At 42.9% G+C, this 25,418-nt stretch overlaps 1 protein-coding gene across 1 annotated transcript; it reads left to right on the top strand.

Moving 5' to 3' along the window:
- Nucleotides 1–4,206: 4,206 nt before the first annotated feature.
- On the top strand, nt 4,207–25,418 carry OLFM4 (olfactomedin 4). Its single transcript, XM_008145586.3, has 5 exons — nt 4,207–4,421; nt 9,363–9,512; nt 15,211–15,423; nt 16,380–16,539; nt 23,435–25,418. Exons 1-5 carry the CDS (start codon nt 4,215–4,217, stop codon nt 24,235–24,237), a joined length of 1,533 nt encoding a protein of 510 aa, XP_008143808.1. The 5' UTR covers nt 4,207–4,214; the 3' UTR covers nt 24,238–25,418.

Below are 25,418 nucleotides of genomic sequence, written 5' to 3' on the forward strand. Positions count from 1 at the left end.
TTATTAAATACTAGAGGCCTGGTGCACAAATTTTATGCATGGAGGCATGTGTCCCTCAGTCCAGCCTGCACCCTCTCTAATCTGGGACATCCCTCTCACAATCCAGAACTGCTGGTTCTCAACTGCTCGCCTGCCTGCTTTCCTGATTACCCCTAACCACTTCTGCCTGCTAGCCTGATCACCCCCTAACCACTCCCCTGCCAGCCTGATTGATGCCTAACTGTTCCCCTGCCAGCCTGATTGCCCATAACTGCCCTCCCCTGCAGGCCTGGTCACCCCTAACTTCCCTCCTCTGCCGGCCTGGTCACCCCTTACTGTCCTCCCCTGCAGGCTTGATCGCCCCCAACTGCCCTCCCTTGCAGGCCTGGTCCCTCCCAACTGCCCTCCCCTGCTGGCCATCTTGTGGTAGCCATCTTGTGTCCACATGGGGGCAGCCATCTTTGACCACATGGGGGCAGCCATCTTGTGTGTTGGAGTGATGGTCAATTTGCATATTACTCTTTTATTAGATAGGATATTTCTTCAGCATGCAAATATTTATTGGGTACCAAGTGCCAAGCACTGAGCTAGGTGCTGGAGATTCAAAACCAGTAAGGCCTTCATCTCCATCCCCAAGAAGCTCATTACTTAGAGAATTCTCACATCAACCTACCCAGATTGGGCCAGCAAGGACTGTCCAGTCATTCTTTAATATTCATGTAATTGGTTTGTAATCAATTTGTTGTTTTTATTCCTAGTATATTCTCTGAAGTGACCTGCTTCCCCTGAGTGACTAGACATTTTTATTAGTAAAAATTATGCTTTTTTCTTTCTCTCTTTCCTAGTATAACTCTTTGTAGGTCCTGATATTTTGTAGAGAGTGGGGCCCAATAACACTTTGCTAATGTTCCTTCCTTCCAGGGTGTGTGAATGTTGTCAATTGATAATTATTTTTTACACATGGTTATTGGTATTGTTAATAGAAGGGTTTGGGGGACAGGCTCAACAGACATGAAAAGGGTCACCCCAGCACAGTTTCTTTAAATCATCTACAGACTAAACACAGCCTCTATTGTCCATTTACTCACCAGATACCTCAAGACACTCCCTTCTCAAAGTACCACAGTATGTTTGGCATTGGTTTCTAATGACAGCAGCGTTTAATGAAGGCTCCATCTATCTGGGTATCTTTTCTCTGTGTTGCAACTGTTCAAGAAGTACAGCATTAGGGAATTCCCCTAATGAAGTGCATAAACAGTAACTTTCCTTCAAGCTGTCAGTGAAATGCTGTTACTCAAGTGAATTTCAGTGACCCCCTTACTCTAGAGGGAGCCCAGTGTGGGAACAAATTTTTGTGGAGAATACACTGTTTGCTTTGCGGTGCTGATAATTTCCTCCTGTCTTTGAGGCTGTCAGATGACCAGGAAGCTTATTGTTTCTTAGGACAAAGGTATTTACAGAGAAACTGATCAAACTATTATTATTAATCATCTCATTACTGAGGCATCACCAAAGCTTTTGTGCATTTGAGGCTACCAAATAGATTAAAGTTTTATTTTGAAAATAATGGAGGCATACAGGAACAAAGAAGCTTATGAGCAAGGGGTGGGAGACTAGTTCTTTCTTGGCTGGGGCACACTTGTGTTTGGGAGAACTGCTGCCTCATTCCTGCAGGAATGCAGCCCCTTTAGGGTTCTCCTGAAGGTAACTGTGGGCTATCATTGTTAAGGAGATTTTTTTTTCTGATAAGGGCACTGACATGCTCCTTGAAAAAATGGACAAGGAAATTTCATTATAGCACAGACAGAGGCTACTAACAGATGAGGAGAGATTTTTGCCTTTTGCTTTGCTTTGCTGAGAATCAAGAGGAAGAAGGAGAACTGTGATGGGAGGGAGAGAAGCGCTCTCCTCCCTGTATCCATATTCATAGCATTCAATTGCAGGATGACAGATGCAGTATACCCATATTTCATTCTCACACATGCTTTTCCTGTCTCGGACTGGCCGTCTAAGTGGCTAGAACATTCAACCAAAGAGGCCAAGGCTGAATCTGTTCCCATAGGAAACAGTGCATTTCATGCCTCACATCTGCCCCAGGAGGCTCTGCCCAAGTATAGCAAATATGTTACAAATATTGCATGGGACGTACACTAAAAAGGTGATTTGTAATTTATCTAAAATTCAAATTGGACTGGTTGTCCTGTATTTTTATTTGCTAAATCTGGTAACCCTACTTAGGGCAGAATATGAGAAATGGGCTTCAAAATACTCCTCCTACCTTCTAAGAGCTGGCCATGGATTACCTGTCCTTGACCTCAGTCTTCACCACAGATTAACTTTGGAGCAGACATGTAGGTAGACCCTGTTGTTTCCAGAAAGCTTCTGGGAGAGTGCTCCTGTCTTTCTCGGGTTTACTCTTACCACCTCTAATGACCACACCCACCTGAAAATGGGTGTAAGATTGGTGTGAGAAGATATCCTGTGGAGTTTGGAGGTATGTTTTAATGTGGAGGCAACAATAACAGCTTTGATGGTTGGGAAAGTGTGGACCTTAAAGTTGGGGAGCATTGCCCTAATTGGTTTGGCTCAGTGGATAGAGCATTGGCCTGCAGACTGAAAGGTCCCAGGTTTGATTCTGGTCAAGGGCATGTACCTTGGTTGCAGGCACATCCCCAGTAGGAGATGTGCAGGAGGCAGCTGATCTATGTTTCTCTCTCATAGATGTTTCTAACTCTCTCTCCTCTCTCCCTTCCTTTCTGTAAAAAAAATCAATAAAATATATTAAAAAAAAAAAAGTTTGGGGAGAATGATTTAGGCGGGTCGCGGGGAGGGTGGGGCACATAAAGAGGAATGCAGCCCAAATAACCTTGGGTACACTCAAAAGAGAGACTTGTCCTTCCCACCCCCTTCCTCTCCCTCTCTTCTCTCACTGTTTCATTCATTCTTATTTTCCTGCTTGTTCCCTTCCCTCAGTATCTGAATAGTTTACCAAGAATTTAAAACTGTTTCTCACATTAGCAGTGTTTATTGTGAGAGCTTGTAGAGCCCATGAGGAGAAAGAGTCCTTCAAACCAGGTCTTCCAAATACTCCTGGGGAGGGCGAAGAGGAAGTGGGCAGGGACCTTCTTTCTCTGTTTTGAACCCAACAACCTCACATACTGAACCAGGCTTTAGAAAATTAAAAACAAAACAACAACAAAGGAGCACAAAAATCTGACATTTGCATAACACTTCAAAGTGTCTGAGCAACTCCCCATATAATATTTTATTTAAGTCTAACAATTTAAAATTGTTACAACACTAGAGGGGCTAAAGGACTTGCAAAGGCCACTGAGCGATGGAGCTAGTTTTTAATATTCAGGCCAACACCTTTCTCTGCAGGGAGGAAGGCAGAGGACACAGAGATGTGTGAAATGTTGGAGAGGTACAAATGGAGCCTAAAGACCATTCCTGTCTCTCAGTTTCATGATGGATAAGCACTGAGCCCTTGACTACCTGGCCAGCTCACAGGAGGGTCTGGGACAATGGAGCTCAGACAGAGTCCTCTGGAGAGAGTAACTGCTGGGTCTGGGGCAGCCTCCTCTTGGGGTTCTTTCTCCTGCATGGAGCCACAGTGGTGAGTGCTTCATGTGCAGAGCCCCAACTGAGTTTCCAGGGAGCAGAACATGGCTGGTCCCTCCCTCAGTGTGGGTTGTTGAGAGAACTTGGTCCAGAAGCAGACACTGCAAAGGAGAGTTCAGAGAACCCGGGCAGTAGCAGCTGAAGAGGGAATCACACCCTGGGGACAGTCACAGTTTCCCACCGAGTTCCCCGCCTGTCTCTGGAGAGCAGCATTCAGTGAAATGGGCCCCTAAAGTGGCTTCTGGCAGAGGACTGAGGGTCGCCTTTCCTTCCTGGGACCTTCCAGCTTTGTCTTATCCACAAAGACTACTTTGATACCGCCTCTTTCAAGGAAGTAGCATGCTGGAAATGAGATATTAGGCTTGAAAAAGCACATTTGAATTAATATTTGGAAGGAGATACCCAGATCAAGGGGCAGCTGACAGAGCTGGGCTCAGAGACAAGGTGTGGAGGTGACTCAGGTTCCTGGGTGTCCTGACCCTCCCAGGGCTGTCACGTGCTCCCTGGTGGCTTCCTCTTTCCCCACAAGCTGGCCCTGGGGAAATCCCCACTGGGCACTATAAGAAGGCCCTGGACTCCATGCAGAAGCCAGCTGCTCCAGCCAACAGCACAAGATGAAGCCCGGCCTCCCCTTCCTAGAAGCACTTCTGTTCCTCTTCGGCCCAGCTGCAGGGGCTTTGGGGACCACTGTACCCAGCCCCAGCTCCTTGCCCAAAACTGGCTCCTCCGTCGTCTCTAACTCCGGCTCCATCATCAGCTTCGGTGCCTCCAGCTCCAGCGGCAGCAGAGGCTACAGCTCTGGCTCTGGCTCTAGGTCCCAGGTGAGTTGGCTCCAGAGTCTGAGAGCTGCATTCATTCCCTTCCTCTCGCTTTTTGGGAACCTGGATATAATTTCATGGATGGCTAGACCTGAACACTCTGAAAGATTTACGACTCCCTTTGTTAACTGTAGGCGCCATGGAAATGAATTAAAACCTGGGTGAAATAATTAAATTGTTAGCAAGAGAGATGACATCTGGGTTCTCCAGCAGGCGACTTTCAGGAAACAATCTAAGCTTTAAAGAGGGTCTCTAACCTGGCTGCACTTTAGAGTGGGAGGAGGGATGGGAGGGGCGCTCCAAAAGCAGAGATGCCCAGGTTCTATCTTCTGTGAGAACTGTTAGGGAAGGGGCCCCGCCTGTGCAGCTCCAGAGAAGCTTGTCCAATTAATTTACTGCCCAGCAGGGCCCCTGCGGATGGTGAAGGAGAGCCCCGGAGGGAGAGTGAGCCACAGTCTCTCATTGGAGCCCTGACGGTTTCTCTGAGCCTGGTTTGTAAAGGAGATGGGCAACAGAAGTAGGGGGAGGAGACATTGGTCTCTAGGAAAGTCTTATTACACATAGATATTTTCCCAGGGGAGTAATAGTTCTCTTTCAGTCTTCCTTATAGGGAATTTTTAGAGCCATTTTTAGTTGAAAATAACAGAAGTAGCAACAAAGCAAACCATGCACTAGAGAGAAACTGGTCCAGCTGGAGGCTACATCACAGAACGCATAGTGAGCCCAGTTCTTTGGGGAAGGAGGCCTATGGACCTTCTTTAAAGAAATAGAAAGAGGCATGGTGGGTGAGAGATGAGAGGGCAAGAAGCAATTCCTCACTTCTCTGCCTACATCAGCTCTGAGCCTTTCAGTAGGAGCTTTGCCCTGCAAAACCTAGGCTTTCCATGCTCAGGTGTGAATTGGGGTGGGGGAGTCTTAAATCTCCCAGAGCCCATTCTGCATTTCTGTGATCTTTACTCACAGGTCAGGTCTTATGTGATCATGTCTGAATGGAAGGGCCAATGGGAAAAGGGGAGGAAAAGACTTTTGTTTGTTGTTTTTGTTTTACCACCAGGGCTAATATAGGCAATACAAATTTATTGAATAAAAAATAGTTAGGATAGGACCCAGATAGAAATGGCAGCAATGGTGTTCATTGGGTGCCTAATAAATGCCAGGACTATGTTAAGTGTATATTATATATTATCTTATTTAACCCTAAGAAGTATATAAAATTAATGTTCCCATTGTAGAGATGTGAAAATGAGGCTTACAGAGGTGAAGCCATTGGCTAAGGTCACTAAGCAATCAAGTTCTGTAGCTCATACTGTCTGCCCATGCTCCTCACCATCTCTCTCTATGCAGCTTTCTGTATTTTAAAGGCATATAGATGAAAACTGCTTATATTTAAGAGGTGAATGCCCTGGGAATCCAGATTATGCACAACTATTCTTTGTAGCCAGAAATCAGATGCATCATTTTATTTCATTTAACTAAATGATTTTCATGGAGATAATTATAACTTAACATTTTTTAAATGAGGCAACAATAATAATTTATTTTGAAACTTCACCACCAATCAGAAATCAACATTTGAGTAAGGCGATTAGCTAAAATAACAGAAAATAAAATGTAGGTCAAGAAACAGAGAAATCTAAAACACCTATTATCTGATAAGGAGATGATTATTTAAAAGTAGATAAGAAATGGTAGTTAAATTGTGGTTAGAGGTTTTAATTTCTTTCCTGGTTTGCTTATCTTCCTCTGGTGAGTCAGTATTACAACGCCAACTTCTTTTTTACAGCAGACAGCAAGGTGTGACTTCCACTGTAAACCCAGTTTTCTAGGGCTGGCTGTCAGCTTGATGAGCTCTCTGGAAAATGGTGTAAAACCCCTTCATAACTGTCATTGAGCAAATTCCAAATGTATCATTTTCTGTACTTTGAAAATGTTGAGTGCCATTATTTTATGCCTTGAATCTTCACAGGCACTTAGACTTGGCTGCTAATTAGAGCCAATTGCAACCTCAAATCACAAATGTGAGTCGCACCTTCTGCTGTAGTGCTCAGAGCACTCTACATGCCTCAGGTGCCGCCCTCCAATGAAGGGGCCGCCATCAGGGTCCTCGTTTCACAGATGAGAAAAGGCTCCATGCTTTGCTCCACACTGTAACCGGCAGAGTCGGAACCGGAATGAGTCACGTACTTTTGGCATCAGGCTAAGAGGCTGTTGAAACAACGGAGGCTTTCACCGTGCAAATGAGCCTGATTCCCTTGTCTATCCCTCTAACGCAGAGCCTGGCCCATTGTAGACACCAGGAAATGTTAACTGAACACATGCTGAGTTAGGGCCTGCCAGTATGAGGTGTCAGGGTCCTATTTGCCCTCCACAAGGGGAGTCACATACCTTCCCAATAACTAAAGGGACAGGCACTTGCCTTTGTCTTCCATTCTCCATATTACACACACATAGAGTTTAAGCATTCACCACGGAGAGAGACCCATCACCATTAGCTTCATTGTCTTTGAATGCGAGGAGCAAAAATATCTCTAATGGGAGACACTGATCAAACTTATGGACCATTTTGATGTCAGCTGAGCACGCTGGGCTGATGATAAGCAGGATGGCAGCTGGGGAGTCTGCAGCACCGGGACAGAGATGTTCAATAGAAGCTGCTGGAATGACTGTCAGCAGGGCTCATAATTATTTGCCTGCCTTTCAGGTGAACTTCAGAATGAAAAGTTGTTAGCTAGTGGTTTCTAGTTGATTGTTTGAGACTGCTTGATGACCTGCAGTGTTTTTTGAGTTGACAGAGCTTTTCACAGAACTCGAAACATGGTCCAACCTTGCCTTGTGTCGCTAATTAACCTTCCCTTGTCAAAATGCAATGTAAGACTTTTTTTTTCTTATTGGCACAGTTATTATAATAAGCTATTTCTTGAAAAGCCCATGATATATTGGTCCTTCTGTAAAAGGCTTGGCATGCTTGAGCTGGAGTCTTTCTATCTTCAGAGGGAATTATAAAGCTGGTTCCAAGGGAAGCTGGCCTCTGTGACAGGTTCCCAGTGTGGCTTGTCCAGTCCTTATTCATCCTGGCAAAGACCCTTCAATTGCCCCCCCTCCTAGCCCTGGTGTTCAGCATAAACCTGCTTGTCCTTCCTCCTTATTCTTCAGTTTTTGTAGGTGTGGGTGTGATTGGGAAAAAGAAATTGAGGGCTTGTCAGGAATTTACTTGGCATAGGGAGTTTGGGATATATATATATATATATATATATATATATATATATGCAAAAGACAGAGATCACTGATGGAATAACTCTTGATTACAGAAGCATCTAGGTCCAGCTTGCTTAGGAATCATGGAGGTTGGTGGGTATTAAGTGCACAGAACTCACAACCTTAGCTGCAGCCAGCTGACCTCCTAAACTTTGAGAGGAGTAGCCTGGATTTATTTCACACTCTGCAAACCATTGCTCTCCTCTTGATAGTTTCAGAAACAGATACTTCAGGTTGAGGTCCACAGGTGAGCTTTGGGCTGGCGGGCAGATGAGATCACTGGAAGGCACAGCCAGGTGGCTGCCAAGAGTTACTCTGTAAAGCAGTAGCAGCAATAAAAAATGTTAATTGTGGCAGGATCCCATTGGGGAAGTTCAAAGGGGACAAAAGAAAAACCACATCTTTCAAACCTGTCATTTTAAAATATGCAGTGGCAACGAAGTGTGAGCCTGAATATTTTAAAGAAACATCAAATATTTTAAAATGGCTTTTCTGAAAGTGGTAAGCTGGAAAACTTAAAAAATTTGCACAAGACCTTCAAACTCGTACATTGTTCAGTTTTTAACAAATGGCTGGTTTCTTTTCACTTTAAAGGATGTTAATTATACCATTTCCCAGGTGAAGAGAGGATATGAATTTGCATTGTATATTTTCACTGTAACCCATATCCTTGATGTTTTCTCATTCCTATGGGGTGAGGGGCGTTGGGTTGGGGTTTGGGTGAAGGTGAGGAAAAGAAAATGAGTAAGTAGAAGGAAAAGGAAAGTAACATGTACTGATCACCTACCGTGTGCCCGGGACTTGGTTTACATCACGCAGTTAATTTGAAGGACAACCTGGGAAGTAGGTTATCTCTGTTTGACAGATGAGGAAACGGAGACTTAAAGAGGGAAGTGACAGGTGTGGTAGGCTAAATAGCCATCTCAGATGGTGACTAAAGAAAGACTGACTTTATTTAGGGAAAGGGGATGGAGAATGGGATATCCAAGGGAAGGGCTGCACAGCACCGAGCCAGGGGGACATTGGGTCGATAGTGGCAGCACTCAGGAGCTGGAGTTTCATCCTTATATGCAGTCATTGGCGGGAAACTTTTGCAGTCAGTGGGTTTGGGGGGTGAATGGGGCGGGGGTGGGGGAGGGGGGGCAGGGGCGGGATTGGAATGCAGATGGAGTGCAGATGTGTGATCAGGTGCCTTCAGGACAGTGTCCATTCCTTGTCTGGGCTGACTCCTGGTGTCCAGCAAGCTTTTTCTCTGGTCCTTTGTTCTCGTGTGTAGGGAAGCTTACAATGACCATTAAGGGTTATATTGCTCCATAGTCCTGTCAGGTAAGTGGTAGAATTGGAATTTAAATTTAGGACTCTCATTCATTCTTTATTTCCCTTCCCTTACATAGGGACAGTAATAATTTCCTTTAAGGCTCCTCAAGAAAGGAGAATCTTCTTTTAGATAAAAGTGGCTAACACAGTGGTTTAGCCCAACAGGTGGGAATGTGGCGAAAATGCTAAGAGTAGTTACTGCCCGTGACTCATGGCAGTTTTAGCTTGTTTCTATGATTCTATTCATTTATGTATTGGACTCCACTTGCTTGTCTCTAAGCGCTCTTTTGACAAGCCAATTTCTGTCACTCCAGTTGCCAAAAAGCTCATTCCTCAGCTTATTACTGATGTTGAACTTATTTTTATTTATAGTTTTCCAACTTCACCGGCTCCAAGGATGACCGCGGGACCTGCCTGTGCTCCGTTGCCCTGCCAGACACCACATTTCCCGTGGATAGGATGGAACACTTGGAAATCACAGCGCACATCCTCTCCCAGAGGTTCGAGAAAGAGCTTTCTAAAGTAAGCATTTCCCCCTCTCCCAACAATATCTTAATAAGAACAAACAAACAGAACAGAAAACTTTAAAAATTAAATTTATTGGGATAACATTGGTTAACACCCTTATGTAATTTTCAGGTGTACATTATAATTCAACATCTGTGCACTCTATGGCATGCGCACTACCTGAAGTCTAGTTTCCTTCCATTGCCATGTATTTGACTTCACCCTTTACCCACTTCACCTTCCCCTCACCCCCTTTCTCTTCTGGAACCACCATTCTGTTGTCTGTATCTTTGAGTTTGCTTTTGTTGTTAGTTCACCAAACACTTTTACTCAGGACTTTCTAAGCAGCTGTTCTTCACGGCATCACAGGCAGCATGTTTGCCTCCTCTGGAGGCTTTAGCGTTTATTTACAGCACACCTGTAGAGTTCTTTACAGGAGGAGGAATGAGGGAACGGAAGACACGGGATGGGGATTTTTCACGCCATGGGTACACTCACAGCAATATTGCGGTGCTCATGCCGCTGGAAAGAGGCCTGGAGCTCTCCCTGCAAACCCCAAGTCTACAATTGTTTTTGTTTCATTGCTTTTAATTCCTTTTGGTCTTCTTCTTGGTCTTCCCTCCAACTTTGCTTTCTTTTCTTTCCTCTTCTCTATCCTCTTCATGTTTTATTTTATCTTCCTTTTCTTACACTTTTTCTTCCTATTCCTTTACCCCTTCCCCCCCCCTCCCCCCGCCTCAGTCCTTTCCCTGTCCATTCCTCCTCATCTTTCTTTCCCTTTCCTTATTTTTTTAAAACTCTTTTTGGTTTTCTCTTACTTTTCGGGAGGCCCCTTCTATTTCTCTTCCTCTTCCTTCTCCTCTTCCACTCCCCCAAATCTTCTGCCTCTTATACTCCTTCCTTTCTTAAGCTTTTTATTTATTTTCTTATTTCCTCTTTTCAATTTACTTTTTTTTTTTTTCCTCTCCCCCTTTTGGTGGTTATTGTCTATTGTCGCAGTGGGAACAGTACAGGAGACGTGTCCAGCATTAGACCAAAAATGAAGGCTTCCCTGGGAATCTGAATCAAGACTAAAAGGTCACTCAGCCTCGGTAGAGACCTTGACTCCACCCTGATTAGCCCTTTCCTCCAGTGGAGGAGGTTGTCCTGCAGGGCCTGCCTTCCCCTGAACTGGCTGGAGCAATGGGACTCCAGTTTTGACCCTTTCTACCTTTTTAGCCAACTTAAAAATCAATTAGAAAGGCTCCCATTTTCTCACAGGTGAAGTTCACTCTAGGCTATTATCACATTATACATTATTAATTACAAATCCATTAATTTACAAGGAGCTCTGGCCTACCTGCAAGATTCAAAATAAGTTTCCCTGAGACATTTCAGTTCAGCTACCACAATATCCAGCATAGTTATCCTTTAAGACAAAAATTATGGTGAGGCTGGCATCCTGCTTTCAGCCTGAATTGGTAGATAAATATTCTAAATTTAAATGAATGTCCAGGAAAATGTGCTTGACAACTCCAGGAACCTAGCTTTTTAAGAAATAAAATGTCCTTGAATTAATCAGCAGAAAAGGCATAGCACTAAATTATAAATTCCAACCATTAATATTCATAGCCTTATTCCAGCATAATCAAGTACAGATAAGAAGTTATGCATAAAAACATAACAAGTGGAGGAAAATCCTAGGTAAAGATCTCTTCAGTTAGAGTCATTTGCTTTGAAATAGTGCAAGCTCCTAATTTGCATGTCTTCTCTGCTGGCAGGAGTGTGAAGGGCAGTGTGAAGCCCCCTGCTGCTCAAGAGAGCATGTAGCTTGCCCATTTGTGAATATGGGGCATTTAATTCCAATTCTGTGAGAGGGGCAGGTGGCATCTACCTTGCTAATAATTGGCAGGGAGGGAGTTTGGAGTAGAGGGGAAAACTTTGAGTTCTGCAAATGTCAGTAAGTTGTCCTAAAAATATTTGTGGTTAAGGCCTAATTAGATAGGTGTGACAGTTGATAATAAAAATAATGTTAATGTTATGTTTGTGCTTTTCAAAATGCTCCCATTTCTATTCTACTCTCAAGGCAGATAGGCCCATGTTTTCCTTCCCATTTTAGAGAGGGAAAATCAGGTTCATAAAGGTAAAGAGACATAAAAGCAAAGGTCATTGCTCTCTGGTTGGTTAATCCCAGTTCTCTTTCCTCTCTGCCATACTGCTACCATCCTCCAGTGCAGACCCAAGAAGAGAGGCAGTAGGTCACTAATGCCTTCAAATCCAAAGTTATCTCTTCAGCTGAGGGCTTTTGAGTTTCCAGGTGAATTATTATAGCTGTCCCTAGGTTGCCTTGGAAATCACCGTTTATCTAGAGGCCTGGGGGAATGCCCATTTGGGCAGACCAGCAGAAAAGGGTTTTCGCTGCCTTACATTGATTCATTAGCTGCCAGTACACAGAGAAGACTTATGTCTCTGTCTAAGATGCTGAAAGCGTTTTATACTTCTCTGTTGTTTATGATACGTCCTCTTGTGACTAAGGAAGGGGACGACACAAAAGGCAGCTCAGGATTTTATTTCTCTGGAACGTTACGTTCTTTGGGTCAAGTTATTTAATATCAAGCATTTGCTAATAGCTCTTCATGCATGAGAAGGTTGAAGCAGCCTGCAAGACATTTAGGCAACTCATAAACAAGCAACATTGATTGAGCAATGTTTTGTGCAGTGAAATATAATAAATTGAAAGGTCAGATTGAAAAAAACCCAAATCACTGTTTCTCTAATAATTGCTGTAATTTACTGGGTATTCATTATGCTAGGCACTTAATACATATTATCTCTAGTCTTCACAATAATCTTGTATCTTGATACCTTTATCCCCAATTTATAGGAAGAAATTAAAGCTTAGAGAAATTAAATGATTTGGTCAGATTAGAGTTCATATGGGTATAACTCTGAGATGCTTCATATGTTGTGATGGTCAATTCAAGCTCATTTAATCTCATTGCATTATTTTGAAAGATATTATCATCATATCTAATAAAACCCTAATATGCAAATAACCGAACCTCAGAACAACCGGTCGCTGATGCACACTGACCAGAAGGGGGTAGACACTCAGTTCAGGAGCTGCCCCTAGTGGTCAGTGCACTCCTATAGAGGGGAGTGCCACTCAGCCAGAAGCTGGGCTCACAGCTGGCGAGCACAGCTGAGGGCCTCCGTGGCAGTGCAAGGACATCCCCCGAGGGGTCCCAGACTGCGAGAGGGTGCAGACTGGGCTGAGAAACACGCCCCCCCACTAGTATTAAAATAAGAATATGCTGCAAAGTACATTTACTTATTTCAAATAATCTGGCCATAGTTATGATCACAAATTTTGGAGAACTGGTAGAAACACAAGCCAGACTAATTCTTTAGTTTAATAGCCTGCTGTATTGCATCCTTATTTATTGCAGGACCACATTTATTGTACAGAACAACAACAAACATTCCAGAACAAATCCCTAAACAAACTTTGATTCTTAGAACCCATCAATGACATAATATGTGTACAATAAATACAAGCATGGATGCTCTGAATGTTAGGCTGTGAATTGAAGGCCAGCATAGATGAATCTTCTAAAGCTCAAACTTGTAGTGATGAGGAGGAGCCTTAGGTAGAGATATTGACACAGGGATATATCTCCTTAAGGCAAGACCCGCATTCTTCCGCACATCCTAAGGCAGGTTGGGCTGCCTCAGCTGAGACTGTAGCTTCCAGAGAGCTGGGATGTTCTCAGAATTTTCCATGTCATCTCAGCATTAAAGATTTGTAGATGCTAACATTTTATACTAACAACCCACTTGGATTAGTAAAGTTCAGACTGTGAAGTTTTTCTGGCTCATCCTCAAATTCTCCCCTGTCTTCCAGAGCTCCATGGGAGATTCCCGTTTTCCTGAACACAGTCTCAACTGAAAGAACCTAAACCTTCCCCAAACAGATCTCCAGAGACCATTCATTTAGTGGCCGAACTAGTGCCGGCACACCACACATTCTCATCGCAAACAAACTCCAAGTTATGCCTTGGTTTTCAGAGAGAGCCGCATTTTGTTTAGCACAGATGACAGTTGAGTCATTCATTTTTGTGGAACAACAGCTGCGACGTGCCACCAAAATGTTCCAGGAAAGCAGAGGGTGTTTCATTTGTTCTAAGAGCTGGCAAGGCCAAATGCCAACAGGAATACTCATTTCACAAACTTTAATTTCTGCAATGGATTGGCACTTTATTGTTATTATTTTATTATAGGCAAGGTTTTATGTAGAATTTTTAAAATTTTATTTTAGAAATTGAAACCTGGTTACCTTATATCTGTGTTTGTACTTTGGAGGCTCGCTTATTAGGTTTCATACATATATATGTGTGTATATTTAACCTCCTTATCTGCCAAAATATCACCAGCCTGATCATCCTCTGGGTGATGGCACATCTGATGGCCGTGAGCATCAGTTGCCCGAGGAGATACATGAGCAGTGCCAACGGCTGCATTTTCAACTTTCATTAAAATCCTCTCCGCCTGAAGCCCTGGCTCTTTAGGTCTGCGGCCTATGAGTCTATACTAATTTGCACTGTGGGGTTAAGTGGAAGGGCTAAAATGACAGAAGTTAGGGCTGCCTTTAGTATTACAAGGATTAGAGGCCAACATCTGGCCCTGAATTTATCCAGGCACTGTGGATCAGCTACTTGACATTAGCATGGTCTGGGGAAAAGTATCACTTATGTTCAAATTTTTAAAAAAGAATGTAAAACCAGCAACTTATAATGAGCAGATCCTTAAAAATAAAACCCAAACCATGGCATGTCTTTTAGAGATCAGACACAGAAAGAACCAACTGTGTTTATTGAAATATCCATTTGGCGCTTTCCAATTATACATTAAAATACCAAGGGAATTTTTGGAAGTATTTTAATGATTAAAGTATTTAAATATATGCAACAAATGTGTAATTTTAAGGTCTGATTGCAACGATCAGTTCTTGGAATAAATATGGGTACACTTAATGAAATGTGCACATACACTCATATACTATGTAGTAAGTTAAGTCTTTATGCCATTTTATAAAAGGCAGAGGGGCTCAAAACTTAATTGCATATGGTGACCAAGGAAAGACTTGTACTTAGTGCATTTCTTCTTCTAGAGCAGTGGTTCCAAATGGAGAAAGGTGGTGGTAGTGGCGATGAAGGTGAATTTGCCCCCAGGGAACAGTTAGCAAACTCTGAGACATTTTTGATTGTCACACCTGGGTGAGGGGTGGGTGCCTTTGGCATTTAGAGACCAGGGGTGCTGCTAAAGGTCCTGTAATACACAAGAAAGATCTAGTCCCAAATGTCAATAGTGCTGAGGTTAGGAAACCCTGATTTAGAGCATGTGCTTTGAAGGGAGAGTTGATTCAAACAGTTTAGTTTGGAGAGCTGATATCTTCAAATAGTAATTCAGAGATGAAAATGTACTTGCAAATGATGATTCTGAAACAAAATTATTTTTGGTCTATGTAAGTGCAAAATCCACCTCCCCAATTGTAGTAATATTTTTTTTATAGTTTTGATTTGGCTAGATGAAAAAATATATTGTGAAATATATTTTTGATCTGTTTCTTTAATGATTAACAGCAATCAAATTGCCCCCAAAGGTGTGGTAGTAGAGGAAGACTGTATGATCCCACTCTGAGAACTGACTTGAGGTTTTTTTTATTCCATTTTAGGTCAAGGAGTATGTCCAGTTAATCAGTATCTATGAAAAGAAACTCTCAAACCTAACTGTCCGAGTAGAGATCATGGAAAAGGATTCTATTTCTTACACTGAATTGGACTTTGAACTGATCAAGATAGAAGTGAAGGAGATGGAGAAGCTGATCATCCGGCTGAAGGACACTTTTGTTGGAAGCTCAGTAATTGTTGACCAGCTAGAAGTAGAGGTAAGGGGTGAACTCACTTCTCAGTGTATTAATAATAAATGTCCTCAGTTATCAGTGGTAGGTTGAGGATGTACAGATCTCTTTCTTCCGACTTCTAATTCTGCACTCTCTCAGGATCAGGTGACATATCCTGGTGTTCTGCTTAGATAGTAAGTTAAGCACAAGGGGGACATATTGACTGAGGAGCAGGTGTCAACTAATGATCAGGGTCCTGTCCCAGAGCCAATGGCATTTACATGTCTCTAGAAAGGAGATGACATAAAACAACTTTATGGACAACATAGACCAAGTGTCTTCTCTGTTCTGGTTTTATCCTCATGGGACTAGAAGCCACAATTTACCTGATTTTGGACTCACTAGATCTGTTTCTCCTTTTGGGTGATCATGTAATCCTTGATCCCTCTTGGAATTTCTTTTTACATACTGGCAACCCTTTTTAAGGGAGGTTCTTCTGAGTATGTTTTAGTGAAGCCTTTTAAACTCTGTGGATAAAGACCATGGTTGAGTAATTTATATCAATGAGAATTTACTAGCACAGTCATGACATAGGCTATAATTGAGAATTCTAGTTACATATTTTAGAATTTAAGTTTTTTCTGGCTCTCACCACTCATTAAAAACTTAATTATGATACAACAGGAGTAAACACGAGTTTACAGGAGAAGGTTATTAGAAATGAACATTAATGGACATTTGTGGGTGCTTAGACTGAGCCTGTGCTCTATTATTGAAGCTGTTAAAATCTTTGCCATTTTCTTCTTGTCACACACATCTGCCTGAGATCTGACAGGCATTCACGCAAAACCATAAAATGTATTCTTCCAAATGAAACCATTCAGGAGAATCTCGGGTGTATTCTCTAGTGATGTTTCACTAAGTGACAAATTCAGCCTCGGAATGTTTATGAAAGAAATTGCACAATAATATAAAGTCACTCTGAATTTTTATTTTCTTAGATAAGGAATATGACTCTCCTGGTAGAGAAGCTCGAGACACTAGACAAAAACAATGTCCTTAGCATTCGCCGAGAAATCATGGTGCTGAAGAACAAGCTGAAGGAATGTGAAGCCTCTAAAGATGAACACATCCCTGTGGCCCCCCCTCCTCCCGCTCCAGGTAAGCAAGTCACATTTCTACCACTTGAGCCAGGCCCCCAGAAGCCTAGAGCGGGGTGGGGAAGGGATTCGGATTGTAACCCTAAGCAAGGATGGGCATTTGCAGTCCTGAGTTTACCCTTCCATGTCTTAGATCTCCTTCCCTAGTAGCTTTACAAACGATCACATTCTGGCGCTCACAGGGGAAAAGCACGAACAATGAGTTGATTTAAAGCAAAATCCACATTTACATATATCCCCTCCGCATTTACTAATAGGACAAACATCCCTCAGTGACGGAGTTGCTATCAGGGGGCCTGTGAGAGGGTCTGGAATCTGCATGGCCTCCTCACTCTCTGTGGGTTGTAAGGGCTGATTAGCTCCTTTAGCTGATGAGCTGGGGTTATGACTTGAATCTAGAGTGAGAGGAAGGGAGAGGGAGAGAGAAAAACATTCATCGGTTGCTGGATCAAACCTGCAACCTGGGTCTGTGCCCTGACGGGGAATCAAACTCAGACCTCTCAGTGTGCAGAATGACGCTCCAACCAACTGAGCCACCTGGCCAGGGCTCTCTGTGCTCTTCTGAAGTGCATGTTGAGCACCTGCTGTATAGTGTGTCCTGGGATTCAGTGAGGATTTAACAGGTGGCCCCACATGTCCTGTACTTGCGGGTGTCTCCTGTTGTCCCTCCTGGACTGAGTTCCTGGAGGGCAGAGGTGGCGTCTCTCTAATGAACCACACTTGGGGTCAAGTATAGCATAGAGATGGGTGCTCCCTACGTACCCCGAGAATGTGAATGGAGGTAATGGAGTGTAGGGGCCAGGAGCTTGGTTTTGGGTCCCCAAAGACCTGAACTTCCCAGCTATGTGACCACAGTGAAAAGATCCTTAATCTCCTCACTATAAGATGGGAGAATAGTAGTGCCTGCCTTGCAGGGTTGCTGTGAGGGTTAATGAAACAACGCTTGAGGAGCTCAGAGCTCTATGATCGGCACTTAAACACTGGCGGTTGTTATTATTACTAACGAGGATCATCGAAATGAAAACCTTGCTGAGAACAAAGGCAAGTGCCAGGGCAGTGTGCGCTTCAGCACATCCCTCCGGGCGGACTGAAGCCAGCCTCTGCTGCAGCAGTCAGCCCTTGTCCTGTAGAGACACCTTGTCACAGGGAAACAATTACTACAGGCCGTGAGCATCTCGGTCTGAATGAGGACTGTATCTTTTCATCAAAGGGTCAGCTTTTGCTATTTTCATTAATTCCTATTGTCAAACCTGTTTCCTTTTAGGCCCCGAGTTTCCGGATCCTTGTCAGTGTGGCTGGCTTCTTTAAGGCTTTAATTAGATGCTGCCATAGTTTTAAGCCTCTTGGTCCTGTTCCTTCTGCTGTTGGGAATCTGTAGCAGTATGACATACAGAGGAGGTTTAGGACAAAGGCCATGTTCTGGCCTCTGTAACAAAGTGAGGCTCAATTGGGTCTGGGATCAGTGGTGTCAACATGCATTGTAAATGAGAGCTCGTTGTGCTAGGCCACCAAGGGCTCCCTGAGAGCAAGAGTCGAAGCATTGATACCCCCTGATAATACCTGAGCAAGTCTTTCTTCCTTTTTCTTCTCTTTCTTTTTTTAACCTCAGCAAATCTTCCCCAGGGAATAGATTTTTCTGGCACAGTCTCCTATGCATCCCTTAGATTGAGGACATTTTGGAGCAGCAATGAACATTCAAGGCCACCTAGCCCCAGCCCATCATTTCTCAGAGGAGGGGACTTAGATGGTGAGGATGCTGCTTTTCCTGAGGCCACATAGGTAGTGACAGAGATGAGGCTGAAATGCAAAGCCCTTCCCTTCCTGGTCATCTCAGGACTGACAGTGTCAGGCATCAATAACTCAAGGGCAGTGATGGGGGAGAAAGAACACTGCCTAGTATCTAAGGAGGAAACAAGTGAGTCTGTTGGATTATTTTTGTTAGAATATTTTCTCCCAGAACTTTCCCCTAGGTCCTCACACTTAGACTTTTGTCAGCCATCCCAGCCCAGCTGTGTTGTTTAAGCAAATTGGACCCAGATTTCCTCTCACTTTCCTACAACTTTGGCTGGACCTGGATCCCAGCCAAGCCGCTTGGCCCTCCTTCAGCTTTGTTCATATTATATTTATGATGTTTATATTAAACCGACTTTTTGTCATGCTTTTAAATCAATTTCTTTCACTTGCTCTCTTTCTGTTTGGATTGGTTGATAATGCAGAATTGAAAAATCCCCAGGCTCCACCAAGTTGTGAGCCTGTGGAGACTTTAATTAAAGTTCCTCACTATTATGGGACTTTAAAATCTGGCCTCTCTGCTGTTTGGACTGCAGAGTTGCACTGAACAAAAGAGCTCGCATGCAAGTCTCAGCTCTGAAGTCATTCTGTGCCCTCTGGCCCCTCCCTTGCAGCTGTGGTTTGCTATCCCCGTGGTCAGCTTGGTCTTAGAACCAGGACATGCAGCGAGGGTTCAATAAAGTGCACTTTACATTTGCTTTATGCTGCAAATGGCATCTTTTTCTGCTTCATTTCATAGAACTTCCTAATCTAAAAGAATTGGCCTTCTGCTCATTAACTTTTTTTTTTCCTGAAAACAACTGACTCTGTCTCTCTGTTTCCCTCTGAATCTAAATGACTGCGTAGGCAAAATGTGATGGAAACGTTCAGGGGTTGATCACCATTGTGCTCAGAAATGCTAGGCTCTGTGCTGACACGGGAAGGTGCTCAGTAAATGGTTGGTGACTGACTAGGGTGTGAAAGATTTGGGGTGACCTACCAAAATCACAAGCCTAGGGGAAGAACAAAGTGTTGGGTAGCATATATCCAATAATTCAGAGTCAATTTAGTTTTAATTATTTTATAATTATTACTATTTTAATTGCCTAATTTTCACATGTCAATTGTATTCTCCTTTTGGCTCGAAGTTCACTTGTCCAGGTGAGAGAGCACACTGATAGATCTAAGATTGAGTTTCCTCTGCAGGTATATAATCTTCAGCTTTAAATAAAAGTGCTAACCATGATACTTTAAAAAAGCCAAGCTACAGAATTTAAAGTTTCATCATGTGGCTTCCCAGGATATTTTCAGAATGTCATGGCAATAGCTAATGAATTACATGGTGAAGAGATTGCCAGTCAAGGCTACCATTGTGTAGAGGTTCCTTGTCTGATGTTCTAGGAAGTGAACACCAGGGTCTTCAAAAAATTCAGATATATAGCAGGGGAGAGGGCTGATATTTTATCAATAAGGGTAGATAAACTGGTTTTGAGAGATTTGATTGGTGTTTTATTCCCTTATTCCACAAACACTGTAGGGCTGGCCCTATTCTGAGTACTGGGGTTACCAGGATGGGTATAAAACAACTGTTCAGGAAGGCCGACAGTCACATAGACCTTCAATGGTAACATGATAGTTACCGTTCACTGAGTTACATGTACCTACCCTTTCTCTATTTCTTTGAACAGTCCTGTAGAGTTGGTATTAGTATTTTTTCTTAGAGGTTAAGTAACTTGCTCAAGGACACACAGCTAGTAAGTACTGGGGTCAGGACTGAATTGAAATCTGCCTGGTAATATTTTCATTGTGCCAGGCTGCCTTCCATAGATGCTCTAATAGAGAGAGGTACACCTGTGACTCCAGGAATGACAAGAAAGTTCCAGCAACTCACCAACCAGATTAATACCAAATCACCTTCTCTTCCTTACTTGTGGAGGAGCTAAAGGGGCACTTTTGCTCTCACTTCTATGCTGTGTTCTCTTCTAGCAGAAAATGCAAAATAATTCATTGTTTTTTCATAGTTCTTGTGTCATGGCTGGGCTATGGGTTATTATGCCAGTAGCAGGGTAAAGTTGGGATGGAGGGGTAAGGAAGGGAATGGAGTATCTCTAACATACTCCTGAAATGAAGAAAGAGACCTGGAGGGGGGTCGATATAGGAGGGATGGGGAGAAGCGTAGGGTAGGTGAGTAGCTGGGGGCAGGGTTGGGGACTCTGGCTGGGCTGGATGAGCAGTGGGTACTGGCTGTCAGTTTCAGCATTGTTTCCAAGACTGTTTGCTGCCAGGAGCCAGGGAAGTCCGCCATAGCTTTGCACGGCTATAGTCACATCTGTAGTATTGGCAACAATGCCTAGTTTTTTCCCTGCATTCACTTTTCACCAGAGCCAGCATCCTAAAAATGGCCCAAAGGAGACAGAGGATAAAGTAAAGATAGCAAACAAAACAAAACAAAACAAAAGCAACAAACAGGAGATTATTTAGGAATGGTTGGGAGGTGAGGAAAAGAGATTTAAGTTCATACAGTTTTAATATTTATACCAGGTATAATTTTAATTTCCTGGCCAACATGTGAAGTGATGAGCCATTACTATTATTAGTGCTAGTAGTAGTGGTAGTGATTTTAAAGAAAATGTTATTTTGGTTCCTTCATATATAAGGATTTCCACATCTAGGACAGAGTAGTTTATTATCTTTAACCCCATGGTGATGATTGAATTAGTTATATGCATCATAAATTTTCTTTAAATATTTTGTGGCTATTGGCTTGGGATATTTCCTTTCCAGGAAGGCATGATTTAATTAAGCAAACAATTCCTAAGTCTTCTAACCTGCAAGAAAAAAGCGACTTTCTTTCATTTCCTCAGAGTGAAAGGTAGTTAAATAAATAAGTTCTCAGGAAGATATTTTAACTAGAAAATCCAGTTTGTAGCATATGGAAACTCGAATACTTTTTGTTATCATTAAACTGAACACACCGCTAACTTTATTTTAATAATTATGCATTGTTTCATAAACAAAAGCAAACAAGCATTCATCTGAGAGATCACTTTTAGAAGAAGAAATAATAATTTATAATTTTATTTATTGTTTCTTTAGTGGGAGCAGTCTCTTGGCTGAACACATGTTGCTTTTTTATTTATGAAATGGCGCATGCATTATTAAAATAAACCAACGACTGTGTTCTGCTTAATGATATGCAAAATTATTTGAGGTTGGGTACAGCGTGGTTTTATTTCTCTACCTGTTGTATGGTTGGCTGGCTTTCCCACCAACTGCAGATTTATGAGAGCATTTAAGGAGCATGTATTTAATTCTGGGACCAAAAAGCACCAGCAGACTGGAAAAACAAAAGCAGGATTTCTAGTAATGGTTTCACCTCTGATCAGTCCTTGAGTGAGGTGGGGAGAGGGAGAGACATTTCGCAAGGAGGAGAATGGGTCAGGAGCAGAGACTCAGAGGCAAAGTTTTGCTTACTGCCACCCCCCCCCCCTCCGCCATCCAATGCTAACCTCAGGCAATTCTTTGGAGCTCAGCTCACTTCATATGTTCTCCTAAGCTCCCCGATTTCCTCCAAGCATTTAAAGCCAGAGTCAGCAATTCAGATTCTGATCCCTCCTCCCCAACCTGCTCTGTTTCAGGCAGCAGGATGAGGCAAAATGTCCTAAAACGTACTTGAAGTTGTATTTTTTTGTGTGTGTGTTATCCAAGAAACAATCTCACCCATTTTTAAGGGTATTTAAGAGCCCAGAAAATGTGTGTTCAACTCTTTGAATAATTATTATAAAAATATGGACGGATTTGTGAACAGGTGGGGTCCCTCAGCCTGGCCTGCGCCCTCTCTCAATCCGGACCCCATCAGGGGATGTCAGACTGCCAGGTTTTGGCCTGATGGGGCCAAAGGGATGTAGCAGTGCCAAAGCAGCCGCCACTCCCCTCGCTCAGCTGAGAGGCACTCCAGCTGTGGGAGCGCACTGACCACCAGGGGGCAGCTCCTGCGTTGAGCGTCATAGGACCGGTAGACCGGTCATTCCGATTGTTAGGTCATAAGGGTTGCATATAGATTTTATAGCTCAAAAACAGTTTGGGCTCACAGGCATTTTAGAGGAAATGCAAGGTGAAGGGCCATTTACTCAGCCTGACTCATTCACCCAAGTGTTACAGGGGATATCAATTCAGTGGACCAGTGAGTCTGGTCCCACTTGATTGTACACTTTGTGACAATGACAGAATAGAATGGGAATGATGAGGCACTTGCCTGTCATTCTGTGGTGTAGTACAGCGGTCGCCAACCTTTCGGACCTCACAGACCACCAGTGGTCCGCAGACCACCGGTTGGCAACCGATGGTGTAGTAGAACACAGGTGATAAACAACAAGACCTTCCTTATAACTCTGCAGCAAGATAATCACCAAGGGCTCTATGTGATGGGCTATGCTTTGGGCACAGAGCAGGCAGTGTTGCCCTAAAATAACTCCAATGCTTCTCAAGGCTGAAATCCTGCCATTATAGGACCATCTTTCTGTATCTTTAAAATATCACATTTAAAACTTCTTCGATTAAGATTCGCTTGGGGCAGCCTTGGTACTGGGCATGGGTATGCACTTGGAGTCCCAGGCGAAGGGAGAAAGGGGAAGGGAAAGGAGAGTTGCCTGGCTCAGTCTTCTCCTTCATCACGTTCTTCCTGAGCCTGGCACCTTCTGCCTTTATGAGAACAGGGTAAGATTCTGGGATGACCCTGCTTTCTTGATTTTTTTCTATAAGAAAACGGAAATGAAATACTATTTGCAAAATGCTCCCTGATAGAAGAAAATACATTAAATTCCCCAAATCCTCCGTTTCTGTCTTTGGGCTGTCCCTCTAACCTTGGCAGTTTCATAACCCCATTTTCCAGGCTGAGAGCCAATCCATGGACATGAAAGGTAAGTTCTCTGTGGAGCTGATAGCAGGTTTGCACTGAGCCTGAAACCAAGAGAAGGTTTTGGCTCTTCTCCATTAGAACCACTGTTGTCATTGAATGTCAACAAGACAACTATTTATGCCTTCCTTTAGTTCTTAGGATAATGAACTGTTTGTATCTTGTCATTCATTTTCTCTAAGAATGCCCTTTTGTTTTCTGGTTTGTACAGGGACATGTGCTCACGGTGGTGTGGTGAACATCAGCAGACCTGTTATAGTTCAGCTCAACTGGAGAGGGTTTGCTTACAAGTATGGTGCCTGGGGTCGGGATTATTCTCCCCAGAATCCAGACAAAGGGCTGTATTGGGTGGCACCTTTGAATACAGATGGGAGACTCTTGGAATATTACAGACTCTATAACACGCTGGATGACCTGCTATTGTATATAAATGCCCGAGAGTACCGGGTTCTGTATGGTCAAGGTAGTGGTACAGCAGTTTACAAAAACAACATGTATATCAACTGGTACAACACCCGCAACATTGCCAAAGTTAACCTGACCACCAACACGGTTGCTGTGACTCAAACCCTCCCTGATGCTGCCTTTAATAACCGCTTTTCATATGCTAACGTTGGTTGGCAAGATATTGATTTGGCTGTAGATGAGAATGGATTGTGGGTGATCTATTCAACGGAAGCCAGCACTGGTAACATCGTGATTAGTAAGCTCAATGACACCACACTTGTGGTGCTAGAAACTTGGCATACCAAGCAGTATAAACCATCTGTTTCTAACGCCTTCATGATTTGTGGGGTTCTGTATGCCACCCGTACTCTGAACACCAGAACAGAGGAGATTTTCTACTACTATGACACAAACACAGGGAGAGAGGGCAACCTAAACATTGTCATGCACAAGATGCAGGAAAAAGTGCAGAGCATTAATTATCACCCTTTTGAACAGAAACTTTTTGTCTATAATGATGGTTACCTTCTGAATTATGATCTTATCTTTGACCAGGAACCCCGCTAAACTGTTTAGGTATTAGAGCAAGAGAGAAATAAACTATTAGTTGAAAAAAATGCTATTCTCCACTTGTTTAGATACCTGCAAGAGGAATAGAAGTATATTTGCTTAGTACTAATATTTGGGAGCATAGTTCTACCGCACTAGAAACTTAAGATATTTGTCCTGATTTGTCTGCCTCTTAGGATTCATTTCCCTCCTGAAATAAGGCTCTTCCAGGATGGGGTTGTCAGGGGTCTAGGGACAGTATGGACCCAAAAAAGCCTTCAGTGAGGTGACATCTGGAAATGATGGAACTTAAAGAGGACTCTGTATGGTTTCTGGGGCTTCTTTGACAGCAGAGAGGCTCAGTGACCAGTCTCCTCCATGTAGCACAAATAATTCTTCCATACCTGACAAAAACCTGGGCCTAATTATGCAGAGTAATACCTGAAGCTCCTTGAAGAACCAAATCTCTAACTTTGTTTTCCTGCTTGAACCTGAAAGGGTGTTTTGTATGTAGCAGATAAGTAAATTTAGCGTGCTTATATTTTATCTGTAAAATCCTCTGAGTTTTCTGGACAAAAGCCTTTTTGTATATTGAAGCATACACTGAAAATCAACCCCATGTGGATCTGCAGAAGAGGCTCTGGGTTATTTCCCCCCATTGTCTACTTATAGGAATAAGTAGAACCCAAAGATAGCTTGGAAGATTGGAAATAGATTTGCCAACCAATTATTGTCCCCCCCCGCATCTTCCTACATCTTCTTTTTTAAATAAAAACTAACCATTTTTTTCATGTAATAAATATGAGACAAAATTACCTTTTTCCCACTCATCATGAATGTTTACTTACATGACTCTAAGACTGTAAGAAAATCATATGGCAGAAATAAAATGGCAGCATGTCTGGTTATATAACAAAGCCCTTGGAGCATATGTGAGACTTGTATGAAGTCATATCATTTCATGCATTTTTTGTCTTTGTTTAAGACTGAAACTTGTAAGAAAATAATTTTTTTTTTGAGGAAGAAATATAGAAAACCTGCTGCAAGTACATCTTTAATCAATGTAGTTTGAAAACCTTGTGGGTGTATGTGCTTCTGCGCTGTTGGAGGCTTTATCATCTGGTCTTGGCATATTTTCCCCTAATGTTCATGAGTTCTGCTCTCTAGAACTGGCTCCTTCAATGCTGTACTCTTTTTTT

Source organism: Eptesicus fuscus, chromosome 8 (assembly GCF_027574615.1).
Source record: "Eptesicus fuscus isolate TK198812 chromosome 8, DD_ASM_mEF_20220401, whole genome shotgun sequence".
NCBI classification, from domain to species: Eukaryota; Metazoa; Chordata; class Mammalia; order Chiroptera; family Vespertilionidae; genus Eptesicus; species Eptesicus fuscus.

Excerpts from the sequence above, each read along its gene's own strand:
- OLFM4 (XM_008145586.3), top strand. The coding sequence starts at position 4,215 with ATGAAGCCCGGCCTCCCCTTCCTAGAAGCACTTCTGTTCCTCTTCGGC. Across the intron at positions 9,513-15,210 it reads TCGAGAAAGAGCTTTCTAAA|GTCAAGGAGTATGTCCAGTT; the intron begins GTAAGCATTTCC and ends ATTCCATTTTAG. Across the intron at positions 16,540-23,434 it reads CCCCCCTCCTCCCGCTCCAG|GGACATGTGCTCACGGTGGT; the intron begins GTAAGCAAGTCA and ends TGGTTTGTACAG.